The sequence below is a fragment of the Mustela nivalis genome, assembly GCF_964662115.1.
Source record: "Mustela nivalis genome assembly, chromosome: 14".
NCBI lineage: Eukaryota > Metazoa > Chordata > Mammalia > Carnivora > Mustelidae > Mustela > Mustela nivalis.
Window position 1 is genome coordinate 66174451 of NC_139033.1, and position 24244 is coordinate 66198694.

Sequence of the window (24244 nt, forward strand, 5' to 3'; positions counted from 1 at the left end):
TCTCTCTCTTTCTGTCAAATAAATAACATCTTAAAAAAAAAAAAAAAGAAAGAGAGATTTGTTGGGGGAAAACCCCCAAAGGCATTTTTATATCTGAGTCCCCCCCCCCCCACGGGTATTTAGCACTTTTGGCTCCATTATCAAGAAACAAATTAGTAACTATGATCTTTTGTTCTCAAAGATCTCAATTAACAACATGGGTAGTTAAATCTTTTTGTGTGTTTAGGTCTAACTCAGTCTCATATACATCGAACAGTTTGACAGTGTAAGACCTGATGATTTTATTTCATTCAGTCTTAGTTTAGTTTGTTTTGTGAAACAGAATAATACAGCTTTGGAAAAATCAATGGCTCTGGAACGATCAATGGCTCTGGAACGATCTATCAGCATTTTTGCTACAAAAAAAAAAAAAAGCTACAGCTTTATTTGCATGGTTCTTTACTGTTCTGGTTGTTCCTGCTTGTTAAGCAAATTCTGTCAAAAAATAAGTTAGGTAATAACTAGGAAATAATAGGGCCCAAACTTGTTTATGTGCTAAAACTGCTCAGAGAACATCAAGTAAGTACTAGCTATTGAGTTCAAAGAAATTCTACTGGGCAAAACATTTCTTTGTAAGACTATTTCTTATTTAGCTCTGAAATAGTCTTCCTAAAATAATGTCAAGGGAAGATTACTTTTTAGTTTTTCTACATTTTATTTTATTTTTTAAAGATTTTATTTAGCTATTCGGCAGAGTATCAGTGAAAGAAGGAACACAAGCAGGGGAAGTGGGAGAGGGAGAAGCAGGCTTCCCCTGGAGCAGGGAGCCCTTGTGGCGCTTGATCCCTGGACCCTGGGATCATGACCTGAGCCACCCAGGCGCCCCAGTTTATTTATCTTTTATGTAGAGGCAATACATCTAATGTTTGCTTGGATATTATAGTTTGATAAACAATTTTACACAGGGAATACAAAACTTAAGAAATGAAGTTTTCAGGGTATGTGGTGCATTTCCAAAATCTATGTTTCTGCTGGTGGTGAACACTTGTACCTCTAGTTCCTGACAAAGTCCATCAACATGTTTCAGGTATGTTAACTCCTGTTTGCCAGAAGCCTAACCAGGTAAATTTTCCACCCAATATACTAGGGATAGGGGCAGTGCTTGAAACTCCACTTTTGGGAGGATTTCTTATTTTATGTAAATTTCAACACAACGGAATGACTTCTCTTAAAACAAACAAACTATACTCATTCTAGCTCCTCAATGTTCCTTCTTTTAAAATAATGGTTTTCATTAACTTTTTGGTGTCGTTTGCAAAAGTAATACAGACTCAATGTAGAACATGGGGAAAATTCAGTAGGGCATGAACATCATTTTGGTCCCACCTTTTACAGAGAGTGATGAACATTTTTCTTTAAACGGCGGTGGAGTGTCGTGGACTCTTTTGTAAACGGCAATTTTTCCTTGTTTACCATTTTCGACTTTTTTTTACGGTGTTTACTGTGCGCCCTTTCTCCACAGGCAGTCGCTGCTGCGGCTGGTTGACCTTACGTCTCCTCTAACCTCCTCCGCCCAGCCCAGAGCCGCTGAGCGGTCCCTTTAAGAGGCAGGCGCGCGGTGGGGGAGGGGGCGGTCCCCGCGCGGATTGGCCGAGCTTGGAGCCACGTGGCTCTCCTGGCAGCAGAAGCGGTGGCCCGGCTCCCGGAGGCTGTCGCGGAGCTTCCCCCGCGGGTCCCCTGGAAGGGGAGCGGGCTGACCCATGTCGGTGAGGAGGTGCCTGGTGGGCCTCACCTTTTGCACCTGCTACCTGGCTTCTTACCTCACGAACAAGGTGAGGGGGGCGGGCGCGGGGTGGCGATGAGCGCCCGTGGGACGTGGAACAGATGCAGCCTCCTGCTGTGAATCTGCTTTTTCCTGATGGTGGTGGAGAGGAAGCTGACTGTATGGAATCCTTGTTCAGAAATAGGATTCGCTGGATTATACTGGCCCCGTTTCCCGCACTGGAAAGCATCCCTTACATCTCCTGGGACCCCGACTTTTTGGATTGGCAAATTCCCAGGAACTTAATTTTGGGTTGTGCACACTACTTTTAAGGGAAAGAGAGCAACTGGCTCTTGTTCTCTGGGGGAAGGAAGAGTAGAGGAAATCTGACAAACCCTGTTTTCCTTTCCGAAACACACTCCTGCCCCCAGAAACCCACAAGATTCCAGAAGCTTTCACATAGAAAAGATAAGTCCATTTACATCTCCATCTTTCCCTTACACCACTAATTCCCAACCCTTTTTAAAAATGACATTTCCAGTATCTCTCAGACATTTCCAGTATACTCAAGAGTATTCTGTGGAATTATTTTTGAAAGTAAAATGTAAAGCTAATTTTATTTAAAGTAATGTTATGAAACCCTTTTTATGAAAAGGCAGAAAAGCAGCGGTACCATGTTTTTTATTTTGTTAGGAGGGGCAAACTGGCCTTGGATTTGGTACCATGCAGGGAAATGTTGGACCCCTGTAAGCTAGAGTGGGGCATCCCCTCCTGTCCTGGACACTGGGCTTGAAACCAGGACAAAGTGGTAATACCAGGCCCAGGACTACATTTTCCCACTGTGGGATCTCCACCGTCTCCCAAACACCAAACCCCTCTTGCTCCTGGAAAAAAAAGCAACAAACTTAACAAATAGCATTTCCTAATACCTTCTCTCTTAATGTGAGCGGCTGTCTTCAGTATACTCAGAGGATGTGCCAGAACCCTTCTTCCCCATGTCCAGTTGATTTTTAGTTCTGGTGATGGGCCTTTGAAGATCCATACATAGTACCTTCCTGAGAAGGAGTGATGGGTTTGCATCCTGACTTCACTTAACCTGGTCTCTGAGGCCTTAATTTCTCTAAACCCAAGTTTTTTAACTTTAAGAAAGGATTAGCAAGTCCTCTTCAAAAAGTTGTTCTGAGGATTAATCGAAATGATGTTAGGTAGTTGGACAAGTGCCTCAAATCATGGTAAATAAGGTAAGTAGTAATTATTCTAGGAGAAACGGAAGGAAGGAGAGACAATCTTTTGCTTATAATACGACACAATAATTATTAGCTTTTAATGGATTTGTCTTTTCCTCATTGGACAGGTAGCTAAACTAAAAGATTTATTATGGCACCTGTGTTCTGGAATAAGTGAATTTGTGAAATCCTGGCCTTTTCATTTAACTATTCTGTCTAGTAAACCCGATGAATGTATTGGTAATGTTTCATTTAAAAACAGAATGACCTTTCATTTATCTCTCTATAATCAGAAGGGAAAGTGACAGGTCTTTCATGCAAATCCACGAGCAGGAGCAGTGGCATTATTGGTCAACAAACAGTCAAACAAAGTATCTAAGCAGGCAGATAACATTTAGTTCACTGAAATGTATACCCTCTCACATTTGCATCTGTGGCATTATTTTTGTATTTATTGGGGTCCTGCACCATTTTCTGATCAGTGTAATAAAGACAGTACCTTCCATGTGCGTCATGCCTCAAGGTGCTAGATAAAAAGAAACCAAACTGTCATGTCTCTAGGAATATCTAATCTGAGTAATAGAAATCATAGATTCCCAAGGACCCTCAGAATTTAAACAGTAAACCCTACTCCATTTTCCATGATGGTTTGGAGTGCTTTGATTCAGAGCTCTTGGGAGTGCCTGAATAGATGGAAAGCAGAAGAATAATGGCAGAAGGCAAAGGGAGAGAAGGGGAGGTAAGGTTGTATAAAAGGGAAAAGGGAAGTGGAATCAGAGTAGAGGAAAGCAGATGTGAGGCCCAGGTAGGGGGTGGAGACATAGTTCTTCACAATGGGACTCAGGTAGGGAGTTTGTGACTCTTAGATTATGCCATTGTCTCAACCAGGACAGTCATGCTTCTTTCTGGCCTCCATTGCAGGTTGGCTTGGACCAAGTTGGGGCCAAATGAGAAAACAGCTGTGCTGTGGACCCCCAGCCTATAGCCTCTGCCAAATGAATTTTCTTTTGAATTAGTGGAGATCATTTTGTGTTTACAGGACAGGATCCTCTGCCAGTTTTTTTTTTTTTTAATTTTTTTTTTAATTTTTTTTTTTTTTAAGATTTTATTTATTTATTTGACAGAGAGAGATCACAAGTAGGCAGAGAGGCAGGCAGAGAGAGAGAGGAGGAAGCAGGCTCCCTGCTGAGCAGAGAGCCCGATGCGGGACTCGATCCCAGGACCCTGAGATCATGACCTGAGCCGAAGGCAGCGGCTTAACCCACTGAGCCACCCAGGCGCCCGTCTTCCAGTTTTTAGAAGACTCTATGCTAGGGTTTTTTTTTTTTTTTTTCCCCCTATTTCTCAGTATAGTTTCCTTCTCAAACTATTTCCCTCTGTGGATGTAAAAAGAAAATTCATTCAGGGACGCCTGGGTGGCTCAGTGGGTTAAGCCTCTGCCTTCGGCTCAGGTCATGATCTTAGGGTCCTGGGATCAAGTCCCGCATTGGGCTCTCTGCTCAGCAGGGATCCTGTTTCCCCCCCCTTCTCTCTCTCTCTGCCTGCTTCTCTGCCCACTTGTGATCTCTCTCTGTCAAATGAATAAATAAAAATCTTAAAAAAAAAATTCATTCAAAAAAATCTTGTCAATTTTAGTTTTATCGATTCTAGTGTTAAATGAATGGTTGATTTTAGTTTGAACAGCAAGTGTTGACCTAGTCTGAGTGGCCTGTTGTTCTGGCCTCTGGGAGGTTCTGGCAATAACCAGGGTCAGGGCCCAGGCAGCCGCTGGTCCTTCTTCCCCTTATAGCTATTAAGCCTTCAGCCTGGAGACAAAGTGAATGTCTGTTCTCCTCTCAAAGGCTCCCAAATTGCTCCTTTTTCCTGGAAGTGTGCTCAATGCTATTCCACCAAAGAGCATTTTTTTTCTGAGCAACACTTTCAGTGACATGAAGAATTGCTGAATGAATAAATACTAGGACTTAGATTCCATTTGTCAGAGATTTCTTTCTTCACTCCTTTTTAGCCAGGTGAGGTGAGCGCTTCAGCATTTTTCATCTACTCCCCAGTATCTACAACAAAGCTCAGCAGACAATAAACTGAATAAATATTTACTATCTTCCTGAAGGTTGTCAAGGGTGAGGAGCCCAGGGCCTAGACAGTCACTTTATCCTTTCTCTATCTCTGTTTTGGAATGAAAATATCATGGAAAGGTGGGGCAGAGCATATGGAATTATGTGAGTAAATTGATTTCAGAGAAGAAGGAGGTCCATCTCTAGTGAATATAGATCAGAGCTCAGCAGTTAGCTGTGATTGTGACATTTAGGAGCTCATATGAGGAGGCCTATGTGTAGGTTAATTCATGGGAAAAAATAAGTATGTAAATTTGCCCAATACCAGTCCATTCTGTTTTCTAGATCATGTGAAAAATCAGAAGAGTCTCTGTCTACAGCCTTTAATGACTTTTAAACTTTACAAAAATTCTTAGTGTTCAATAGTAGGAAAAAATAGGAAGAGATACCCAGAAAACAAAACACAGCCCCCTCATTCATGAAGTATTGTAAAAGACATAATTGAAATACATACTGACCTTAGTTGGGTTGGTTCTACAAAATCCTTAAAATGCGAAAGCACAGAAAAAATTATGATGCAGAATTAGTTTAAAAAAAAAAAGATCTTTAGAATGCAAAAGCCAAATCCCCCCAAATGAAAGAAAAATGAAGGAAGTAAAGACTACTAAGATGTAGTTCTTGCTTGAAGAGAAACAGAGAAGGGGTTTGGATTTTTAGATAAATTGAACAGTAAATAACGTGGATACCGAGAAAAGAGACACGGCCAGTGTTCTCCAGTTGGTGCAGTTCCAACATGGCACTTCTGAGGTCTGGGAAGAGGCTGTGTGGTTGGGCTTCCACAACAGAGACCCAACTGCTGTTCATCCCAATCTGCTGATGGTCCCAGTTCCTTTTCTCCACCAAGAGGTGCTCAGGGTTCTGACAATACTGGGGGAAAAACAGACCCAGTCTTTTTACTATAGCTTGGAAGGTCTTTGTTTTTAAAAATTTTTGCCCAATGTGTGATTTGCGGGGGGGGGGGGGGGGGGGGGTTCAAAGCCTTTTTGAAACTTGAGTATATTTGTATTTCTTCAATAGGGATTTCTTTGGTTATACAATCAGCTCTTGATAATTTGAAAATGTTCATTAATCTGGTATTTTTTTTTCAGTATGTCCTGTCTGTCTTGAAATTTACCTACCCTACATTATTCCAAGGGTGAGTATCTTTTATGCTCTTTATACACATTTGTGGGACATATCCAACCAGCATCATTAGCTGTTCTTTAAAATACTTTTAGGAGTGCTTTGTGGCTCCGTAGATTAAGCTTCTGACTCTTGATTTCTGCCCAGGTCATTATCTCAGGATTGTGAGATTGAGCCCTACTGCGGGCTTCATGCTCAGCAGGGAGTCTGCTTGAGATTCTTTCTCTCCTACTCCCCCTTCCCCTCCTCCTATGCTCTCTCTTTCTCAAATAAGGATATAAATCTTTTAAAAAATATTTTTAATAAGTACATAGATTTTTTAAATGAAATAGACATACTGTAATTTGTTTAGCTGTTCTATTAATGGACATTTAAATTGTGTCCTATTTCAGGGGGGGATAAAAACAACAATGTTATCAGAGATTTTTATATTCAGTCTGTCAAATTTCTAGCTATTTCTTTGGGATGCATTCCTATATAAGAAATTTGGGTTAAAGAATATGAACTTTATTAGTATCCCTCCTGAATATTAAATTCTTTTCCAGAAATGTGTTACCAATTTGCATTGTCTGTGGGAGTTTCTATAATATTGTATTTAAACCATGACTGTTTTTTTCTTCTCTGATGATTTTGTGAACCGCAAATGGTATCACATTGTTTTGTCTTATCATTTTTCATGAAGTTGGACCATTTTCTTTTCTTTTCTTTTATGATTTTATTTATTTGAGAAACAGAGATCACAGGTAGGCAGAGAGGCAGGCAGAGAGAGCGGGGGTGGGCATGCCCCCCACCACCGGGTGGTGCCCCCAAATTGGACCATTTTCTTATGTGTGTTACCCACTTGTACCGCTTTTATCAGTGAATTGTCTATTTGTGCTTTTGCCTTTTTGTTTTTACTGGGGTTTTAGTATTTTTCTTATTAATTTAATGACTTCTTATTTTAAGAATGCCAACCACTTGTCCATTGTGTTTATTAGAAATTTCATTTTTTGCAGTTTGTCTTTTGGTTTTTCATTTTGTTCATATTTATTTTGATTAGTCAAATATATTTTTGAGTGCCGTCGTAGAAAATTTATTGCTAAGACATAAGAAGGAGGGGCGCCTGGGTGGCTCAGTGGGTTAATCCTCTGCCTTCAGCTCAGGTCATGATCTCGGGGTCCTGGGATCGAGCCCCGCATCGGGCTCTCTGCTTGGCAGGGGGCCTGCTTCCTCCACTCTGCCTCCTCTCTGCCTGTGTCTCTGCCTGCTTGTGATCTCTGTCAAATAAATAAATAAAATCTTTAAAAAAAAAAAAAGACATAAGAAGGAAGCAACAATGAACTACAGATAAATCTAGTGTGTGGTCTTATGATTGAAGAATGCCATTCTTAGAAAAAAGATAGAAGGAAAAAGGGGTGTGGACATAGGTCAACAGTGGAGATGTGGTAGAAGCAGCATGGAGTGCTCTGATACTCAAATTTCCCTTCCTTACCTCATCCCCACTCAAGCTTTTTAAGTAATTAATTTAGTTAGTTAAGATTTATTTATTTTAGAGAGAGAGAAAGTGTGAGCTTGGGAGAGAGGAACTGAGGGAGAGAAAAGAGGAGAGAAACTCAAGCCGACTCCGTGCTGAGGGCAAACCTGATGCGGGGCTTGATCTTACAACCCCGAAATCATGACCTGAGCTGAAACCAAGAGTTGGAGGCTCAACTGACTGTGCCACCCACACCTAGTGGAGTGCCACCCTCCACTCAAGCTTTAAAAAGAAATTGTCTTACGGTGCCTGGGGGGCTCAGTCAGTTAAGCGTCTGCCTTCGGCTCAGGTCATGATCCCAGGGTCCTTGGATGGAGCCCCACATCAGGTTCCCTTCTCAGTAGGGAGCCTGCTTCTCTCTCTCCCTCGGCCTCTCCCCCTGCTTATGCTTGCTTTCTTTTTCTCTCTCTCCCATATAAATAAATGAAATCTTTTAAAAATTTTTAAATTTTTATAGTGGACAAATATTGATGATTGATTGGTACCACTACTTTCATGTTTATTTTTCTCCATCTCAAGCTCATGTAGATACTTACCTACATTTCATTACAGCTTTATTCAATTTTTAATCATTATTCATTTACTTAAATGTGTGGTATAATGTGAGGAAATCATTCCTTCCATAGTTTTGCTTATGTTAGCTCTATATATTTTTTTAAAAGTTTATTTATTGGGACATCTGGGTGGGTCAGTCATTATGTGGCTGCCTTCAGCTCAGTTCATGATCCCAGAGTCCTGAGATCAAGCCCCGCATTGGGCTCCCTGCTTGGAGGGAAGTCTGCTTCTCCTTCCCCGTCTTCCTCAGCTTGTGTTCCTTGTATAGCTGTCTCTCTCTGTCAGATAAATAAATTAAATTTTTTTTTTTTTTTAAGATTTTATTTATTTATTTGACAGAGAACACAAGTAGACAGAGGCAGGCAGATAGAGAGGAAGGGAAGCAGGCCCCCTGCTGAGCAGAGAGCCCGATATGGGACTCGATCCCAGGATCCTGAGATCATGACCTGAGCCGAAGGCAGTGGCCCAACCCACTGAGCCACCCAGGCGCCCAATAAAATATTTTTTTAAAAAAGGTTTATTTATGGGACGCCTGGGTGGCTCAGTTGGTTAAGCAGCTGCCTTCGGCTCAGGTCATGATCCCAGCGTCCTGGAATCGAGTCCCACCTCGGGCTCCTTGCCCCACAGGGAGCCTGCTTCTCCCTCTCCCTCTGACTCTGCCTTCCACTCTGTCTGCCTGTGCTCGCTCTCGCTCTCTCTCTGACAAATAAATAAATAAAATCTTAAAAAAAAAAAAAGGTTTATTTATTTATTTGAGAGAGATAGAGAGCATGAGTGGGAGGAGCAGAGGGTGAGGGAGGGAGAATCTCAAGCAGACTCTGCCCAGCTTGGAGCCGATGGAGGGCTTGAACTCACAACCCCAAGATCAAGAGTTGCACGCTCCACTGACTGAACCAGCCAAGTGCCCCATATACTAGCCCTATAGTTTATATTTCATTATATAATCCTTCCTTTTGCCTTTGGATTATTAATATATTTGAAGTTATTTTTCTAGGGTCTGTCTTTGAGTATTTGTCAATTCTTATGAAAAGGGGCTAGTACTAAATTGTTTTAATTATTATAGCATTTAGATATGTCATAGAGCAGGACATCCCTCATTCTTCTTTTTAAAAAAAAAAATTATACAAATGTGAACAAGAAAACAGGGGTCATGATATTTGCCAGACAAGGTTCAGGACAAAAAGCACTAAACATATGAAGATGTTTTAGAATGCTAAAGATGTGTTAGGATGCTAAAGCATGCAGTTCAAAATGAAAAGACATGTTATAGATGTCATGAAAAGACATATAGGAATGTGGGGTTCAAAACAAAAATAAAACAGTGATGAATATCTATGAGCCAGACAATGAGGCAGGAATATCAGGAATACATAGAAACATGCAAATAATAGGAAACAAATTTGCCACTATTTTCCCATAATAGTTCAATTGAAAAAACAAAAAACTAGTATTCATGTATGCATATGTATGTATGTATATATATAACCTATATATAATTAATAGGTAAATATCAAAGGCTGTATCTTTACAATAGAGACTATATCTTCTTCTCAAATGTCCAGGGAATATTCACTATGAATAAAACAAGCAATAACTTGCCCAAAGTAACACTTATACAATCTTAGTGCCCTAAAGCTAGATTTTATTTTATCTTTTTAAAGATTTTTTTTTTGTTTTGTTTAAAGATTTTATTTACTTATTTGACAGAGAGAGAAAGATCACAAGCAGGCAGAGAGGCAGGCAGAGAGAGGGGGAAGCAGGCTCCCCGCTGAGCAGAGAGCCCAATGCAGGGCTTGATCCCAGGACCCTGAGATCATGATCTGAGCCGAAGGCAGAGGCTTTAACCCACTGAGCCATCCATTTGCCCCTCTTTTTAAGGATTTTATTTATTTATTTGAGAGAGAGTGAATGAGAGATCGAGAGAGAGAGAGAGAGAACAAGTGGTGTGGATGGGTAGAGGGAGTGGGGGAAGCAGACTCCCTGCTGAGCAGGGAACCCGAGGCAGGGCTTGACCCCAGGACCCCAAGATCATGACCTAAGCTGAAGGCAGATGTTTAGCTGACTGAGCCACCTGGGGGCCCTAAAGCTGGGATTTAATATCGAAACCAAAAATCTCTATTTATAAATGATTTTTCACTCAAAAGAAAGACATAATTAAAACACTATTGAAAAATCGTATTTTGCCTATAAGATTTGCAAAATAAAATTTCAAAATTTGGTAACACAGCCCTGATGAAGATGTAGAGAACAGGTGCTCTACTACATGGATCTGGGACAGCAAATTGGTACAGTATCTGTGAGTGACACTCTGGCACTATGTAACACTGTTGCCAATAGTCCGAATTTTTCAATTCCAAGGTTCTACTTCCAGGAATTTATCTGAGAGGTTTGTTTGCACTTCTGTAAATGAAATATGTATGAAATGAAATATGCAGCTCTGTGGCTGCAAGCATTTTTTAAACAACCTGATTTTCATCTCTATAGAACCCATTAAATATATTATATCCTTAATGGAATACTATGCAAATGATAAAAATAATAAGGACACTCAGGTATTGAAAAGATTTTCGAAATACATTTAATGGGGGACAGAAGCAAGTCTGTAACAGGGTAGCACAATAGCATCGTGTAGAAGTGTGTGTGTATGTTTTCCTTATTTGAAAATAGATGAAGTGAGGCCCCTGGGTGGCTCAGTGGGTTAAAGCCTCTGCCTTCGGCTCAGGTCGTGATCCCACGGTCCTGGGATGGAGCCCTGTGTTGGGCTCTCTGCTCAATGGGGAGCCTGCTTCCTCCTCTCTCTCCCGCTGCCGGCCTCTCTGCCTACTTGTGATCTCCTTTACGTGTGAAATAAATAAATAAAATCTTAAAAAAAAAAAAAAAAAGTGAAGAAACTACCCAGGGCAGTTACCCATAGGAAAAGGTGGAAACAGTGCAGAGAGCGGACAGGCAAGGGAAGAAGACTTTCAAACACTTGTTTTTGTATACTTTTGGATTTTTGTTCTTTATGGTTTCACCAATATATTATTTTGGGTAAACTTCAGAATGATTTTGTCAGGTTCCTCTCAAATGTTTCATGATAAAACTTTAAAAAATATTGTTTATGATTACACACACCGTAGCCCCCTTATCCGTGGTTCCTCTTTCTGCAGTTTCGGTCACCCACGGTCAGTTCTGTCTAGAAGTAGATGATTCTCCCCTGACTTGCTGTCAGAGGTGGATGGTAGCCTACAGGTACATCAGAATGCCTACATCACTCACCTCACGCCACCTCACCATCTAGTCATTTATCCTCTTGCAGCAACGTGAGAAGGGTGAATACAGAGATTCTGAGAGAGAAACCACATTCACATAACTTTTATTACAGCATATTGTTATAATTGTTCTAGTTTATTATTGGTTATTGTTGTTAATCTCCTACGGGGTCTAATTTATAAGTTAAAATTTATCATAGGCATGTATGTGTAGGAAAAAGCACAATACATATTTGGTTCAGCTCTATCTGCAGTTTAAGATCCCCACGCATCCTCTGGGGATCTTAAAAATGCATCCCCTACTAGTAAGGGGAGAGGGGAGCCACTGTATTTCAGTCAATAAAGCTGGGATGTTGTTTTCCCTTTTAGTGAACAGGAATCATTTTCTGGTCCTGCCTGTCTGACAGTTCTTTCCAGGAAGAGAGACTTAGGCAACTTGGGTGGGAAGGGAGGATGTCTGTCTCCGGATTGCCTTTTCCCTTGCATATCCCTGGATGGGTCAGACTGAATGCCCTCCTCTGACAGATTGTAAGGTCTACAAATGGAAGAATTTTTTTAAAATCTCTTTTGTCACCGGAGTATCCCCAGTGCTCACAACAACGCCTGGCATGTAGGAGGTGCACCGTAGGGCAGACTAACTCATTCTACAAATCCTTATTGGGTACATACTACGTGCCCGGCCCTGTTTTAGACACAGGAGGTACATCAGTGGGGAAAGCAAAGATCCCTGCCTTTGTGCAGCTTTCTTTTCTCTCCTGCCTATCCCTTAAATTTACTGCAGTGGATGGCTCCTTCCATCGGGTTGCCTGACTGAAGAACTCCCAGAAACCTGGGAGTCAATTCCCTTGTCTCCTTCATCCCCAACATCTAATTAACCACCAGGACCTCCTAAACATCTTCAGAATCTGTCTGCCTTCTTCCTCCAAATTGCCCCTTCCCGGGCCACTGTCATCTCTCAAATTACTCTTGACATTTTGAACTGGGTAATCCTTTGTTATGGGGCTGTCCCATAGGCTATAGGAGGTTTGGCAACATCACTGGCTATGACTCACCAGATCCCAGTAGCAACCCATCCCTTCCCCCACCCCCAGTTGTGACAACCAAAAATGTCTCTAGATACTGATGAGTGTCCCCTGGAGAGAGAACCATATGGTTGAGTGCCACTGCTCTAGATAACGTTGTTGGAGGGCATGACCCACAGCTGTCTGCCCTGCTTGGCTGGTCAGTGAAGGTTTTACAAAGGAGTCGTAAAAATGGGATCTTACAGGATGAACAGGTGTTTGTCCACACACAAGGAGATGGGAGCGTTTGATGGGTCAAGAGGACAGCACATGGAAATTCTTAGAAGTATGGCAAGGCCTGGCACATTTCCGAGGCTGTGGGCTCTTCCCGGTGGCTGGAATGTCATTGCCTGGAGCAGGACAAGCTGGTCCTGGAAAGGGGGTACTGCAAGTCTGGGAAGGCTTGTGTATCACACACAATTGACTTTATCTTAGAGGCCAGCCGTTCTCCCGCGTTACGTCACAAGACACGGGTGTGTTGTAATCACTTCCGAGGTAAGGTGTCTCGAGTTTTGAGGTTTTGAGGTCTACAAATGACTCACCTAAAATAAAACAATTAGAGTGAAACAAGGGGAAGTTACGCCACTAGTACCCTCTTGCTCATTTTGAACTTTGCTGTGCTTTGTGTCATGGGAGGAGCAGGGGTGTGTCATTTACAGCCTGGGCTCCCCCTGGGCTCTGCATGCTGAGGAAGTGTGTCTCCCGTGAGCTCTCTGGGCCCCTGTGTGTCATGTTAGAAAAGAGATTGGGGGGCTCCTGGGTGGCTCAGTGGGTTAAGCCGCTGCCTTCGGCTCAGGTCATGGTCTTAGGGTCCTGGGATCGGGTCCCGCATCGGGCTCTCTGCTCAGCAGGGAGCCTGCTTCCCTCTGTCTCTCTCTCTCTCTCTCTCTCTCTGCCTGTCTCTCTGCCTGCTTGTGATCTCTCTGTCTGTGGAATAAATACAAATTTTTAAAAAAATCTTAAAAAAAAAAAAAGGAAAGAGATTGGGAGTTGCTGCCAGCCACCTGGGAAGAAGCAACCATTTTGAAAATGAGCGAGTGGCAACATTAAGTTTGCATTCTAGAACAAGCCTTGGGGCTGCAAGGTAGAATGGGTGTTGCGGGATATTCCTGGGGATAGGGACACTGTTAGCAGACTGATGCCTAGGTTCGGGTGTGCCTTGATGGGAGTCTGCATGAGGCAGAGGCGGAAGGGATGAGGAGGGGAAGGCGTGGCCCTTGAGAGCTGTGATGGGGATTACGTGCAACAGGATTTTCTGGGCTTTGGTGTGGCTGATTAGGGACAGGGGCGGTAGACCAGGATGGGGGAGGGAAGCTCAAGGTAATGTTATAGGCAGGTTATCACTGGGGTGTCAGGGTGGTGGTCTTCGGGGGAGCACAGTGATTTGGGAATCATCAGTGCAGGGCAAGGGAGGAAGCAGGGACTGTGGGTGAGATCAGTCAGGGACTAGTCTAGAATAAGAAAGAAGAATATCAGTGTCAGCACGGAACGGTACAGCTGGACTCGAGAGTAGAACAAGTTGAGAAGGAGGGGTCTGGAAACTGGGATGCCAGTTAGGGGAGGGTGGGAGAAAAGTGTTGGAGGGAGGCTTGGTGTGTATATTTGTGTGAACCAATGGGTCTGCTGAGGCTGGATTGTGTTTGAGGCCGTAGCATTCTCTCAAATTCACATGGGTTCATATCCTTTTCAGGTGGCAGACTTTAGTTGGTGGACTTTTGCTTCATGTGTCATGGAAGCTGGGCTGGGCCGAGATCAACAGCAGCTCAAGGTAGAACAATCTTTTCTTGCTTGATGCATGATTCATATGCTGGCTTATTTTCACATTATTTAATTTCTTCTGGTGTTACATTGGGAAACAGGGATGTTTATTTGAGCTACTTGATCTCTTAGTTCCCATCTAACCTTGAGATTTTAGTGTTTTTATAATCCTATAGAACTCTAGGAGTGTTTTCCTGGTCAGTTACTTAAATAATACTAAAATTAATCAAGAGACACACTTTATAACACTGTATTAATTGGGCTTTGTTGTAGATCATGAGAGTGAGGAAATGAGCTTCTAAATCAATTTAGAATTTTTTTGGTAAATTTTTAATTTTGAAATTATTTACTACTTTACAGAACAGTTAGAAAATACTACAGAGGCCTGGGTGGCTCAGTGGGTTAAGCCTCTGCCTTTGCTCGGGTCATGATCTCAGGGTCCTGGGATTGAGCCCCGCATCAGGCTCTCTGCTCAGCAGGGAGCCTGCTTCCTCCTCTCTCTCTGCCTACTTGTGATCGCTCTCTCTGTCAAATAAATAAAATCTTAAAAAAAAAAAAAAAGAAATGCCACAAAGAACGTCTGTATCCTTTACTCATGTCTCTTAATTATTATTTTACCTCACCTCTTCCACCATTTGCTCTTGAGAGAAATATGTATATATATATATTTTTTTTCCCTGAACTATAGGAGAGTAAATTGCAGATTCAAGAGTAAAATGCCTCTTTTCTTCTGAATTCTTTAGTGTGTATTTTATTTTTTTAAAAAAGATTTGTTTATTTGAGAGAGAGAGCACATGAGCACACAAGGGGGAGAGGCAGAGGGAGAGGGAGACGGAGAATCCCAAGCAGACTCCATGCTGCGCGCAAAGCCCAATGTGGGGCTTGATCTCACCACCCCGAGATCACCACCTGAGCCAAAACCAGGAGTCAGTTACCCAACCAACTGTACCCCCCACCAAGCACCCCTTTCATGTGTATTTTCCAAGCGCAAGGACATTTTCTTATATGACTATAGCTTAGTAATCCAAATGAGGAAATTAATATCGATGTCATACTAGTATCTCATCTCCAGACCAAATTCATATTTTTCCAGTTTTCTCAATAATGTCCTTTATTATGTCCCTCCCCCTGCTATTCTGATCTGGGGTCCATTTCACATCATACATTTAATTAGTTGTTATGAATCTATTAAGACAACTTGTGGAATAGATGTAAAAGAAATCTCAAAGACCATGGCATCATTTTTCAGCTAAAATTAAAATCTGAATTGGCTATGGACTCGTGCCTCACCTAGATAAATTCTCAGAATTCTTTCAGAGCATTACGCCTCCCCTGAAATGATGCACAAAATGAAAAGCAAATAAAGTCAAGGTTGATATGGACAAGGCGAACAGCCCTCCTGAGTGATCAGGTCAGTCACCTTCACTGGCATAACATCCTCACCTTCATAAAATAAAGATATTTTTGGAATTTTATATGTGATATTAAGCGGAGGGCTTACTTTACACTCCATTGTTATGGTAAATGGTTCAGTGGGAACTGGGTCTTCATTTAAACAAACAGTACCCTGATTTCACAAGGCCTGTGATTGTTCTAATATTTAGTTAAATAATGAAGCATCCTGATTCCAGATGGTTCCATTTATTCCTTCACAGAGGCAAGAGACTGGACTAGAATGAAGGAACTGTCAGATTGGGGACTGGAGTCCACTGGTGCTCATCAACATCGGTCCTCTACTCTGTTTATAGTATTCCTGATAATTTTCTTATAATTTATGATGTGAATTATTTACTTCATAAAATAGTCTTTAATTTTTTTTGAAGATTTTATTTACTTATTTGACAGAGAGAGAAAGATCACAAGCAGGCAGAGAGGCAGGCAGAGAGAGGGGGAAGCAGGCTCCCTGCTGAGCAGAGAGCCCAATGCAGGGCTTGATCCCAGGACCCTGAGATCATGATCTGAGCCGAAGGCAGAGGCTTTAACCCACTGAGCCACCCATCTGTCCCTAAAATAGTACTTTAAACATTACTTTAATACAAATGTAGTGATCTAAAGGGACACATGCACCCCCATGTTTATAGTAGCAATGTCCACAATAGCCAAACTATGGAAAGAATCCAGATGTCCTTAAACAGATGAATGGATAAAGAAGATGTGGAATATATATTCAATGAAATACTACTGAGCCATCAAAAAAAAAGAAATCTTGCCATTTGCCAAGACATGGATGGAACTAGAGGGTATTATGCTAAGTGAAGTAAGTCAATCAGAGAAAGTCAGTTGTCATATGATTTCCCTGATATGTGGAATTTAAGAAACAAAACAGAGGATCATAGGGGAAGGGAGGGAAAAAATAAAACAAGATGAAATCACAGAGGGAAACAAGCCATAAAAGACTCTTAATCATAGGAAACAAACTGAGGGTTGCTGGAGGGGAAGGAGCTGGGAGACTGGGGTAACTGGGAGAGGACATTAAGAAGGGCACATGAGGGGCACCTGGGTGGCTCAGTGGGTTGGGCCTCTCTGCCTTTGGCTTGGGTCATGATCTCAGGGTCCTGGGATCAAGCCCCGAGTCGGGCTCTCTGCTCGGTGGGGAGCCTGCTTCCTCCTGACTCTGCCTGCCACTCTGCCTACTTGTGATCTCTCTCTGTCAGATAAATAAATAAAATCTTAAAAAAAAAAAAAAAGGGCACATGATATAATGAGCACTGGGTGTTATATAAGACTGATGAATTGCTGAACTCTGCCTGTGAAATTAATAATAGTCTCTCTAAAACAACAACAGCAACAAACCCCTAATACATTACTTTAACCATGTTTTCTTAAAAGCTATGTTATTGGTTCATACTTAAAAAAGTTTCTGTGGAGGGCGCCTGGGTGGCTCAGAGGGTTAAGCCTCTGCCTTCTGGTCAGGTCATGGTCTCAGCCCACAAACCTGAGCTAGGTTTGTGTTTGCCCTGGTTGCTGTTTCCTACTGGGCTCAGCTTTCTGATTGTATTCATAGAGAACCGAAGACCAGCTTTGCTGTGTGACTGTGCACTTGGGTAGGGATGGCAGAGGTTGGACTCCATTAAAGATGAAAAACAGCAGCAGGCAGACAGCTTGGAGATGCCGAGATCATCGTGGAGTCGGGAATGTACCAGTGGGGCTGGTGGGTGCTCCCCCAAATTGGTATTTAATAACATATGAGAGCTTGTTTAACCTCCTTATAGCCTGGAGCATGGCAGACTCCCAGATTCCCTCTTAAAACAAGTCACAGAAACTGGCACCACATTTCCTACTTGGCAGAGATGCCACATTTGCTGTGTTGGTCAGTCCCTGACCACATCATATATTGACTACATTGAGTGACCCGATGGGATACATCTTCTTCAGGAGTTTTACTCAGCAACCAGTTATTACAAAGTGTTGGACGATGCCCTGAGGAGTTCTGTCTTGGGGAAGATAGCACTGGTTTTTAGGCATTAGCCTGTCCTTTTATGGTAGCTACTGTCACTGCCAAACCATTGCAGAACGTCGAAGTGATTTTTCTAGCAGCTGTTGAAGTCCTGTGCTGTAGGCTGTTTGTTTCCAAAATGTAATCCAGAACACTGTGACCGGACATCTGGCAGTGAAACCATGGCATTCTTTACTAGATTCTGGAATCATTGCTTCTAGAATCAGGTGTGATTTCACTGGAGACTTTACACACCATCCTCTGGTTCCTTAATTACCAAACTACATGTTTAAATAGAAACATTTGGAAAGTACTTTTTAATGGACTTACTACTTTTTGTTCACTATACCTAAGACAGCAAATTTTTAACTCCCAATTTTCCAAGTATGAGATGTTCTAAGTTAATAATTCTATGTCACAATATCTTTGTGACCAGAGGTTTCTTTTTTTTTTTTTTTAATTTTTAAAGTGTTTTTAAAATAGATTTATTTATTTGAGAAAGAGTGTGGACAAGAGAGAGAGATAGAGAGAGAGAGAGAGAGAAAGCACAAGCAGAGGGAAGAGGTAGAGAGGGAGGGAGAAGCAGGCTCCCTGATGAGCAGGGAGCCTGATGCGGGGCTCAATCCCAGAATCCCTGGGATCATGACTTGAGCCAAAAGCAGACACTTAACCAACTGAGCCACCCAGGTGTCCCTGACCAGAGGTTTATAACAGATGAAGAAGAAAGCCTCGCTCCTTAATTTTCCATTGAGAATCTTTGCTGGAGAACCATAAAAAATTTTTTTTTGATAAAACCTCCAAATTAGGGATGCCTGGGTGGCTCAGTTGTTTAAGCGGCTGCCGTCAGCTCAGGTCATGGTCCCAAGGTCCTGGGGCCGAGCCCCACATTGGGCTCCCTGCTTGGCAGGGAGCCTGCTTCTCCCTCCCTCTCTGTCTGCTGCTCTCCCTGCTTGTGCTCATTTGCTCTTTCTTTCTCTCTCTGACAAATAAATATATTTTTTTAAACATCTAAAAAAAAAAATTGAAAAAAAAAAACCCCAAACCTCCAAATTAACTAGAGAAATAAACAGTTATGAACCACTTAGGATATAGTTCTTTTTATGATTATTTGTTTTTATTTTTTTTAATTTAAAAAAAATTTTAATTTTTGATTATTTGTTTTTCAGTGAGATAGCTTGCCTTCATCAAGGTAAGCTATCTTGGTTGCCTTGTGGTTGGAATTTCTCAAGTATGTTTTAATGTGTTCACATTTCATTTCGAGGGACTCTTGCAGTTTTATGAACAGTTGCCTTTGCTCTCTGAGGAAAGTTAACACTCAAATTTTTGTATTTTTGATATTTTCCCCCTGTTGTCTAGGGAATGCTTTAGATATATATGTAGGAATTACTTTTGGGGAATCACAAAACCAGCTTTCAAAGGGTTCTCAGGAAACATGGAGAACTACTGAAGGGACATAATATTGAATAAAATCTGATTGTTGGTGTGGTGATTATGGTAGTTCTCAGCAAGAGTCCACGAGGTTAGGGATGGTAGATGACAGGATTTTTTTTTTTTTTTTCAGCTTTATTGAGGTATAGTTGTCAAATAAAATTGTACGATGTTTAAAGCATACATTATGGTAATATGGTACAGGTGGGATTTGGCCTGTGGGCCATAGTTCGAGGACTCCTGTTCTGAGTTATGCTTTGTGAAAAACAGTATCATCGTGGAGTTCCTGAGTTCAAGTAATGTTAGGGCTGAACTTTGTCAAGGGAATTGACCCTCTGTGAGTCAGAGAAAGAATAAGAATGAAGGAGGAAAGGTCTAAGAGTAGTAGGAAAGAGGAAGAATAGTGAATAAGATCCTTGGATGACCATATTCACCAATAATGGACCCAAAAAATGACATCTAGGCATCTGCTGTAAGTAGGTAGTTAGTATATGTAGAAGTCAAAAGAAGAAGAGGAAGAAGAGGAGGAGGAGGGAGAAGAAAAAAGAAGATGAGGAGTAGAATATATGCAGAAGTCCTTGTAAACTATGAAGCAAATATGGACTATAGTTGTGAGGTATTATGGTTTAAGGCAATTCATGAACCCTGTTGCTACCTGGGTGGCTTGGTATTTTTATGTTTGGAGAATGTCTTTAGTTCCACTAGGTGTCAGCATAATGCAGAGAATTTTCAAGAACTTGGCTCAAGGAGCCCTTCAGTTACCCATGAACAGATAAACTTCTGAGTGTTTTGAGGGAGCAGATGTTCCTTCCATAATGCATGCTCTATTTGAAAAACAAGTGATTTAATTTAATTAGCCTTCATCTCGGTAACAGCAGTTTTACAATTCATGGCAACAGACTATTGTTAGCTTCTTATAAAATGCTATATTCATCAAGGTTCTTAGGGACAAGAGAGTGTGCACAAGCAAAAAAAAAAAGCCCAAGACTCAAACAAGATGCGATACTTGTGCATACAAATCATGTAAGAAAAACTATGTTAGCACCACAGCTTTCAAACCAGACCCCATGGCAAATAGTCCTTTCCCCCAGGAGTTGCTCAGCGATCCCTCCCTACAAGCACAGATACACATGCTCACTGGCTCTACAGTGGTCCCCGTACCACAGAGACCTGGGATTCTTCCAGCGCCACCTCAGGATTTAATTCCATCTTGCCTCCTTTGTTGGCACATAGGATAAGGAAAGAATAAACCAGCATGGGAGGCCCAGAGGATGCCACCTTATAAATTGTAGATGGAGAAAATGTGCTTGGTTTGTTCCTAATGTGCAGGTATTTGGCTATTGTAGAATCTTAGAGTTGTAGTGGGAGATTATATATGTCATATATCAATAAATATATAAATATAGATATATAAATATATTAAATACATTTTATATACAGATATGTATTTATAAATATAAATATATTTATATAAATATAAATATAAAAATATATATAATCTTACCTTTAGCAGCTATAACAAAAATACCGAAGATTGGGTGGCTTAAACAGCAAACATTGGTTTTTCACAGTTGTAGATGCTGGGAGGTCCAAAATCAGGTTGCCAGCATGGTTAGGTTCTGGTAAGGACTTCTTCTTGTTTATCTTGTTGTATCCTTCAGAGTGGAGAAGAGGGAGGAAGGAAGGGAGAAAGAGAGAGAGAGAAAAAGCAAGGTCTGTCTCTTAAAGGGCCCGAATCCCATCATGAGGGTTCCACCTTCATGAACTTATTACTTCCCAGAAGACCCACCTGTAAATACATCACGCTGGGGTTAAGATGTCAACCTCTGAATTTGGGGGCGGGGGGACATGAGCATGTAGCCCATAGCAGAGGGTAGAGCCAGGGTAAGTTCTCTGGCAGATAGTTTTGTAACCAGTCCTGCACCTGGGTACATGGATCTTTGAACAGCAATTCCACTTCAGGAAATTTATCCCGATACTGCAAAAAGATAAATATCGAAGGCAGCTATTCAAGGATAACTATTACAGCATTAGAATAGTAAAAAGAAGATTAACTTTTACCTCCAGCAATGGCCTATCATTCAGTTAGTGATATTACTCAATTAGTGATGATTTTTTGGAAAGATGTTAGGCAGATGATGGAACAACTCGTATAGTAGGATCCTGTCTTCACTGCAGTGTTCATATACATGCATATGGGCACTGTTTGGAGGGAGACATAGCGTGGTAGTAATACTGGTTATCTTTGGGTAATGGGATGGTCATTGTAATGTTTTTCTTGATTATCTGTATTTTGAAAATTTTCTAGCATGGATAGGTGTGACTTTTTTTTTTTTTTTTAAGATTTTATTTATTTGTTTGACAGAGAGAGATAGCAAGAGAGGAAAAACAAGCAGGGGGAGTGGGAGAAGGAGAAGCAGGCTTCCCGCTGAGTAGAGAGCCCAATGCAGGCTCTATCCCAGGACCTGAGATCATGACCTGAGCCAAAGGCAGACGCTTAATGACTGAGCCACCCAGGCACCCCAGTATGACTTTTTAATAAGAAAACAAGATATAGGGGTGCCTGGGTGGCTCAGTGGGTTAAGCTGCTGCCTTCGGCTCAGGTCATGATCTCAGGGTCCTGGGATTGAGTCCTGCATCGGGCTCTCTGCTTGGCAGGGAGCCTGCTTCCTCCTCTCTCTGACTGCCTCTCTGTCTACTTGTGATCTCTGTCTGTCAAATAAATAAATAAATAAATCTTAAAAAAAAAAAAAAGAAAACAAGATATATTATTATAGGAAACAAAATGACTGCCTCCATGCCAAGTTTCAGAGTTCATGTCTTTTGAAGAAAACATATTTGTTTTTCATTGCAGTTAGTTTTCCATTGTCCCAGTTTGAGATTACAACTGATTATTAGAGGTATTTACTATTTATAGTTAGAAGTTCCCATTAGGGGTCGCCTGGGTGCGACCTTTGGCTTAGGTCATGATCCCAGGGTCCGGGGATCAAGCCCCCCATGGGGCTCTCTGCTTGGCGGCGAGCCTGTTTCTCTCTCTCTCTCTGCCTGCCTCTCTGCTTACTTGTGATCTCTGTCTGTCAAAAAAAAATAAAATCTAAAAAAAAAAAAAAGAAAAAGAAGTTCCCATTAGGGCCATTTCAAAGAGGCAAATGGCAGTATATAGGTATTTTTCACTTTCATCCCTGCCCTTAAAAACCTAGTAGCTGTAAGCACCAGCAATCCAGTTCAGAACAAAGTCTTTGAAGGGCTTCATAAAAACATGGGAAGAAATGGGAGTTAGGATCATGTCTGGAGTTTCCTGGTTTGTTTTGTGGCTGTTGTTACAAAGTCATACATGATGATTCCTTCAGCAAATATTTGAATATCTAGCATATATATCAGATATTGTTCTTGGTAGGGGGGTAGGTGCCCAGTGAACAAAACAGACAAAAATCTTTGCCCTCATAGAGCTTACCTTCTCGTTGAGATAGACGGACGAGGAACGAAGGAAAATAGAAGTATTTGATGTGTCAGATGGCAGGCCAGGCGGGGGAGTAGGCATTGGATGTGTGTGCCTCAGTGTGTTCTAGTGGGCGGGAGTGGGGGTTGTTCTTTGACTTATGGATAAGATGGCTTGTGAGCATAGATCTGAGTATGTGAGAGAGTGAACCATGCAGGGTTCTGGAGGGAGAGGGTTCCCGGCCGGGAGGCAATAGTCAGCCGTGAGGTGCTTGGCACACCTGACAACCAACAACGAGGCCAGAATGCAGCTTTATATTCCTTGTAAATGAAAAGGTCATTGTGGGTAACTTTAACTAACTTTAACTGTTGTATAGAGTATTTTTTGTTTTCCTTTTTAAAGATTTTATTTATTTATTTGTCAGAGAGCGAGAGAAGCGAGAGTGAGCACAGGCAGACAGAGTGGCAGGCAGAGGCAGAGGCAGAGGGAGAAGCAGCCTCCCTGCCGAGCAAGAAGCCCGATGTGGGACTCGATCCCAGGACGCTGGGATCATGACCTGAGCCGAAGGCAGCCGCTAAACCAACTGAGCCACCCAGGCATCCCTAGTACACATATTTTTAAAGCTTTTGATAAGTGTAGCCAAGTAGTGTGTATGTATATAGGTGTAACTTTTCATATGTTAATTAGCTATTTGTATTTCTTATGTGTAACACACACACACTCACATACACACACCCAAATACCTGGTTTTGCTCACTATTTTTCTTTTGTGATTTTTTTTAAATTGAATTGTGAACACTCATTATACATTAAGAATATGAAATTCCAGCCTGTTTTATATACTGCCAGGAATTTTTCCTAGGTCATTCATCATCTCTTGGTTTTCTTTACAGTGATTTCTGACCAGTGCATTTTATGCAGGTGGATCTGTCAATCTTCCCTAGTGCTTTCTGTCTTTGGGGTTATGTGTAGAAAGACCCAGAACATTTATTGAGTGTCGTTGTGCCATGCACTGCTCAGGACTTGTGCACCCTTCCTCTGCCCCCACGTCTAGTGACCCAGTGAGCCCGAGATACATCCAGCCCTAGAGGACCTCACCTAGAAGAAAGGGCACAGCTCAGGGAAATGTGTGAAGTTTGTCCCTCCCTTAGAACTCTTGGCTAATGTTAGCTAACTGCAGGAATATTCCTTGGCAGTGAAGAGAGCTGATTATAATTCCCAAAAATTTGGGTAACCATATGCATGTTATGAGGTTATACTCTTCAGTGCCCAGAACCAGGTATGATTTCCATCCTTACTGCTTTATTTCCCTGGAAAATAGTCCTCTGTTTTAGCAGCATTAACTAGGATTTTTAAATTACAGTATATATTTCAGGGGGCCCCTGGGTGGCTCAGTCAGTTGAGTGACCAACTCTTCATTTTGGCTCAGGTCATGATCTCAGGGTCCTGGGATCCCGCCCCACATTGGGCTCCACTGGGAGTCTGCTTGGGATTCTTTTCTCTTGGGATTCTCCTTCTGCCCCTCTTGTGCTTGCACTCATGCTCTCTCTCTGTCAAATAAGTCTTTAAAAAAGAAATATTTCAAGAGATGGCAAAAACACAA

At 41.8% G+C, this 24244-nt stretch overlaps 1 protein-coding gene across 5 annotated transcripts in view; it reads left to right on the plus strand.

Moving 5' to 3' along the window:
• Positions 1-1637: 1637 nt before the first annotated feature.
• TMEM241 (transmembrane protein 241) overlaps positions 1638-24244 on the plus strand; it is a 110970-nt gene continuing 88363 nt past the window's right edge. For 3 of the 5 annotated variants that reach the window (XR_014302689.1, XM_082698779.1, XM_082698778.1), the window contains exons 1-3: positions 1655-1811; positions 6167-6213; positions 14271-14348. Coding sequence is in view for 4 of the 5 variants with exons in the window: in XM_082698779.1 (XP_082554905.1) it covers positions 1740-1811; positions 6167-6213; positions 14271-14348 (197 nt within the window). In the remaining variant the exon portion in view is untranslated. Of the gene's footprint in view, positions 1812-6166; positions 6214-14270; positions 14349-24244 lie in introns of all 5 variants that reach the window. The other 2 variants (XM_082698780.1, XM_082698781.1) reach the window with 2 other exon arrangements.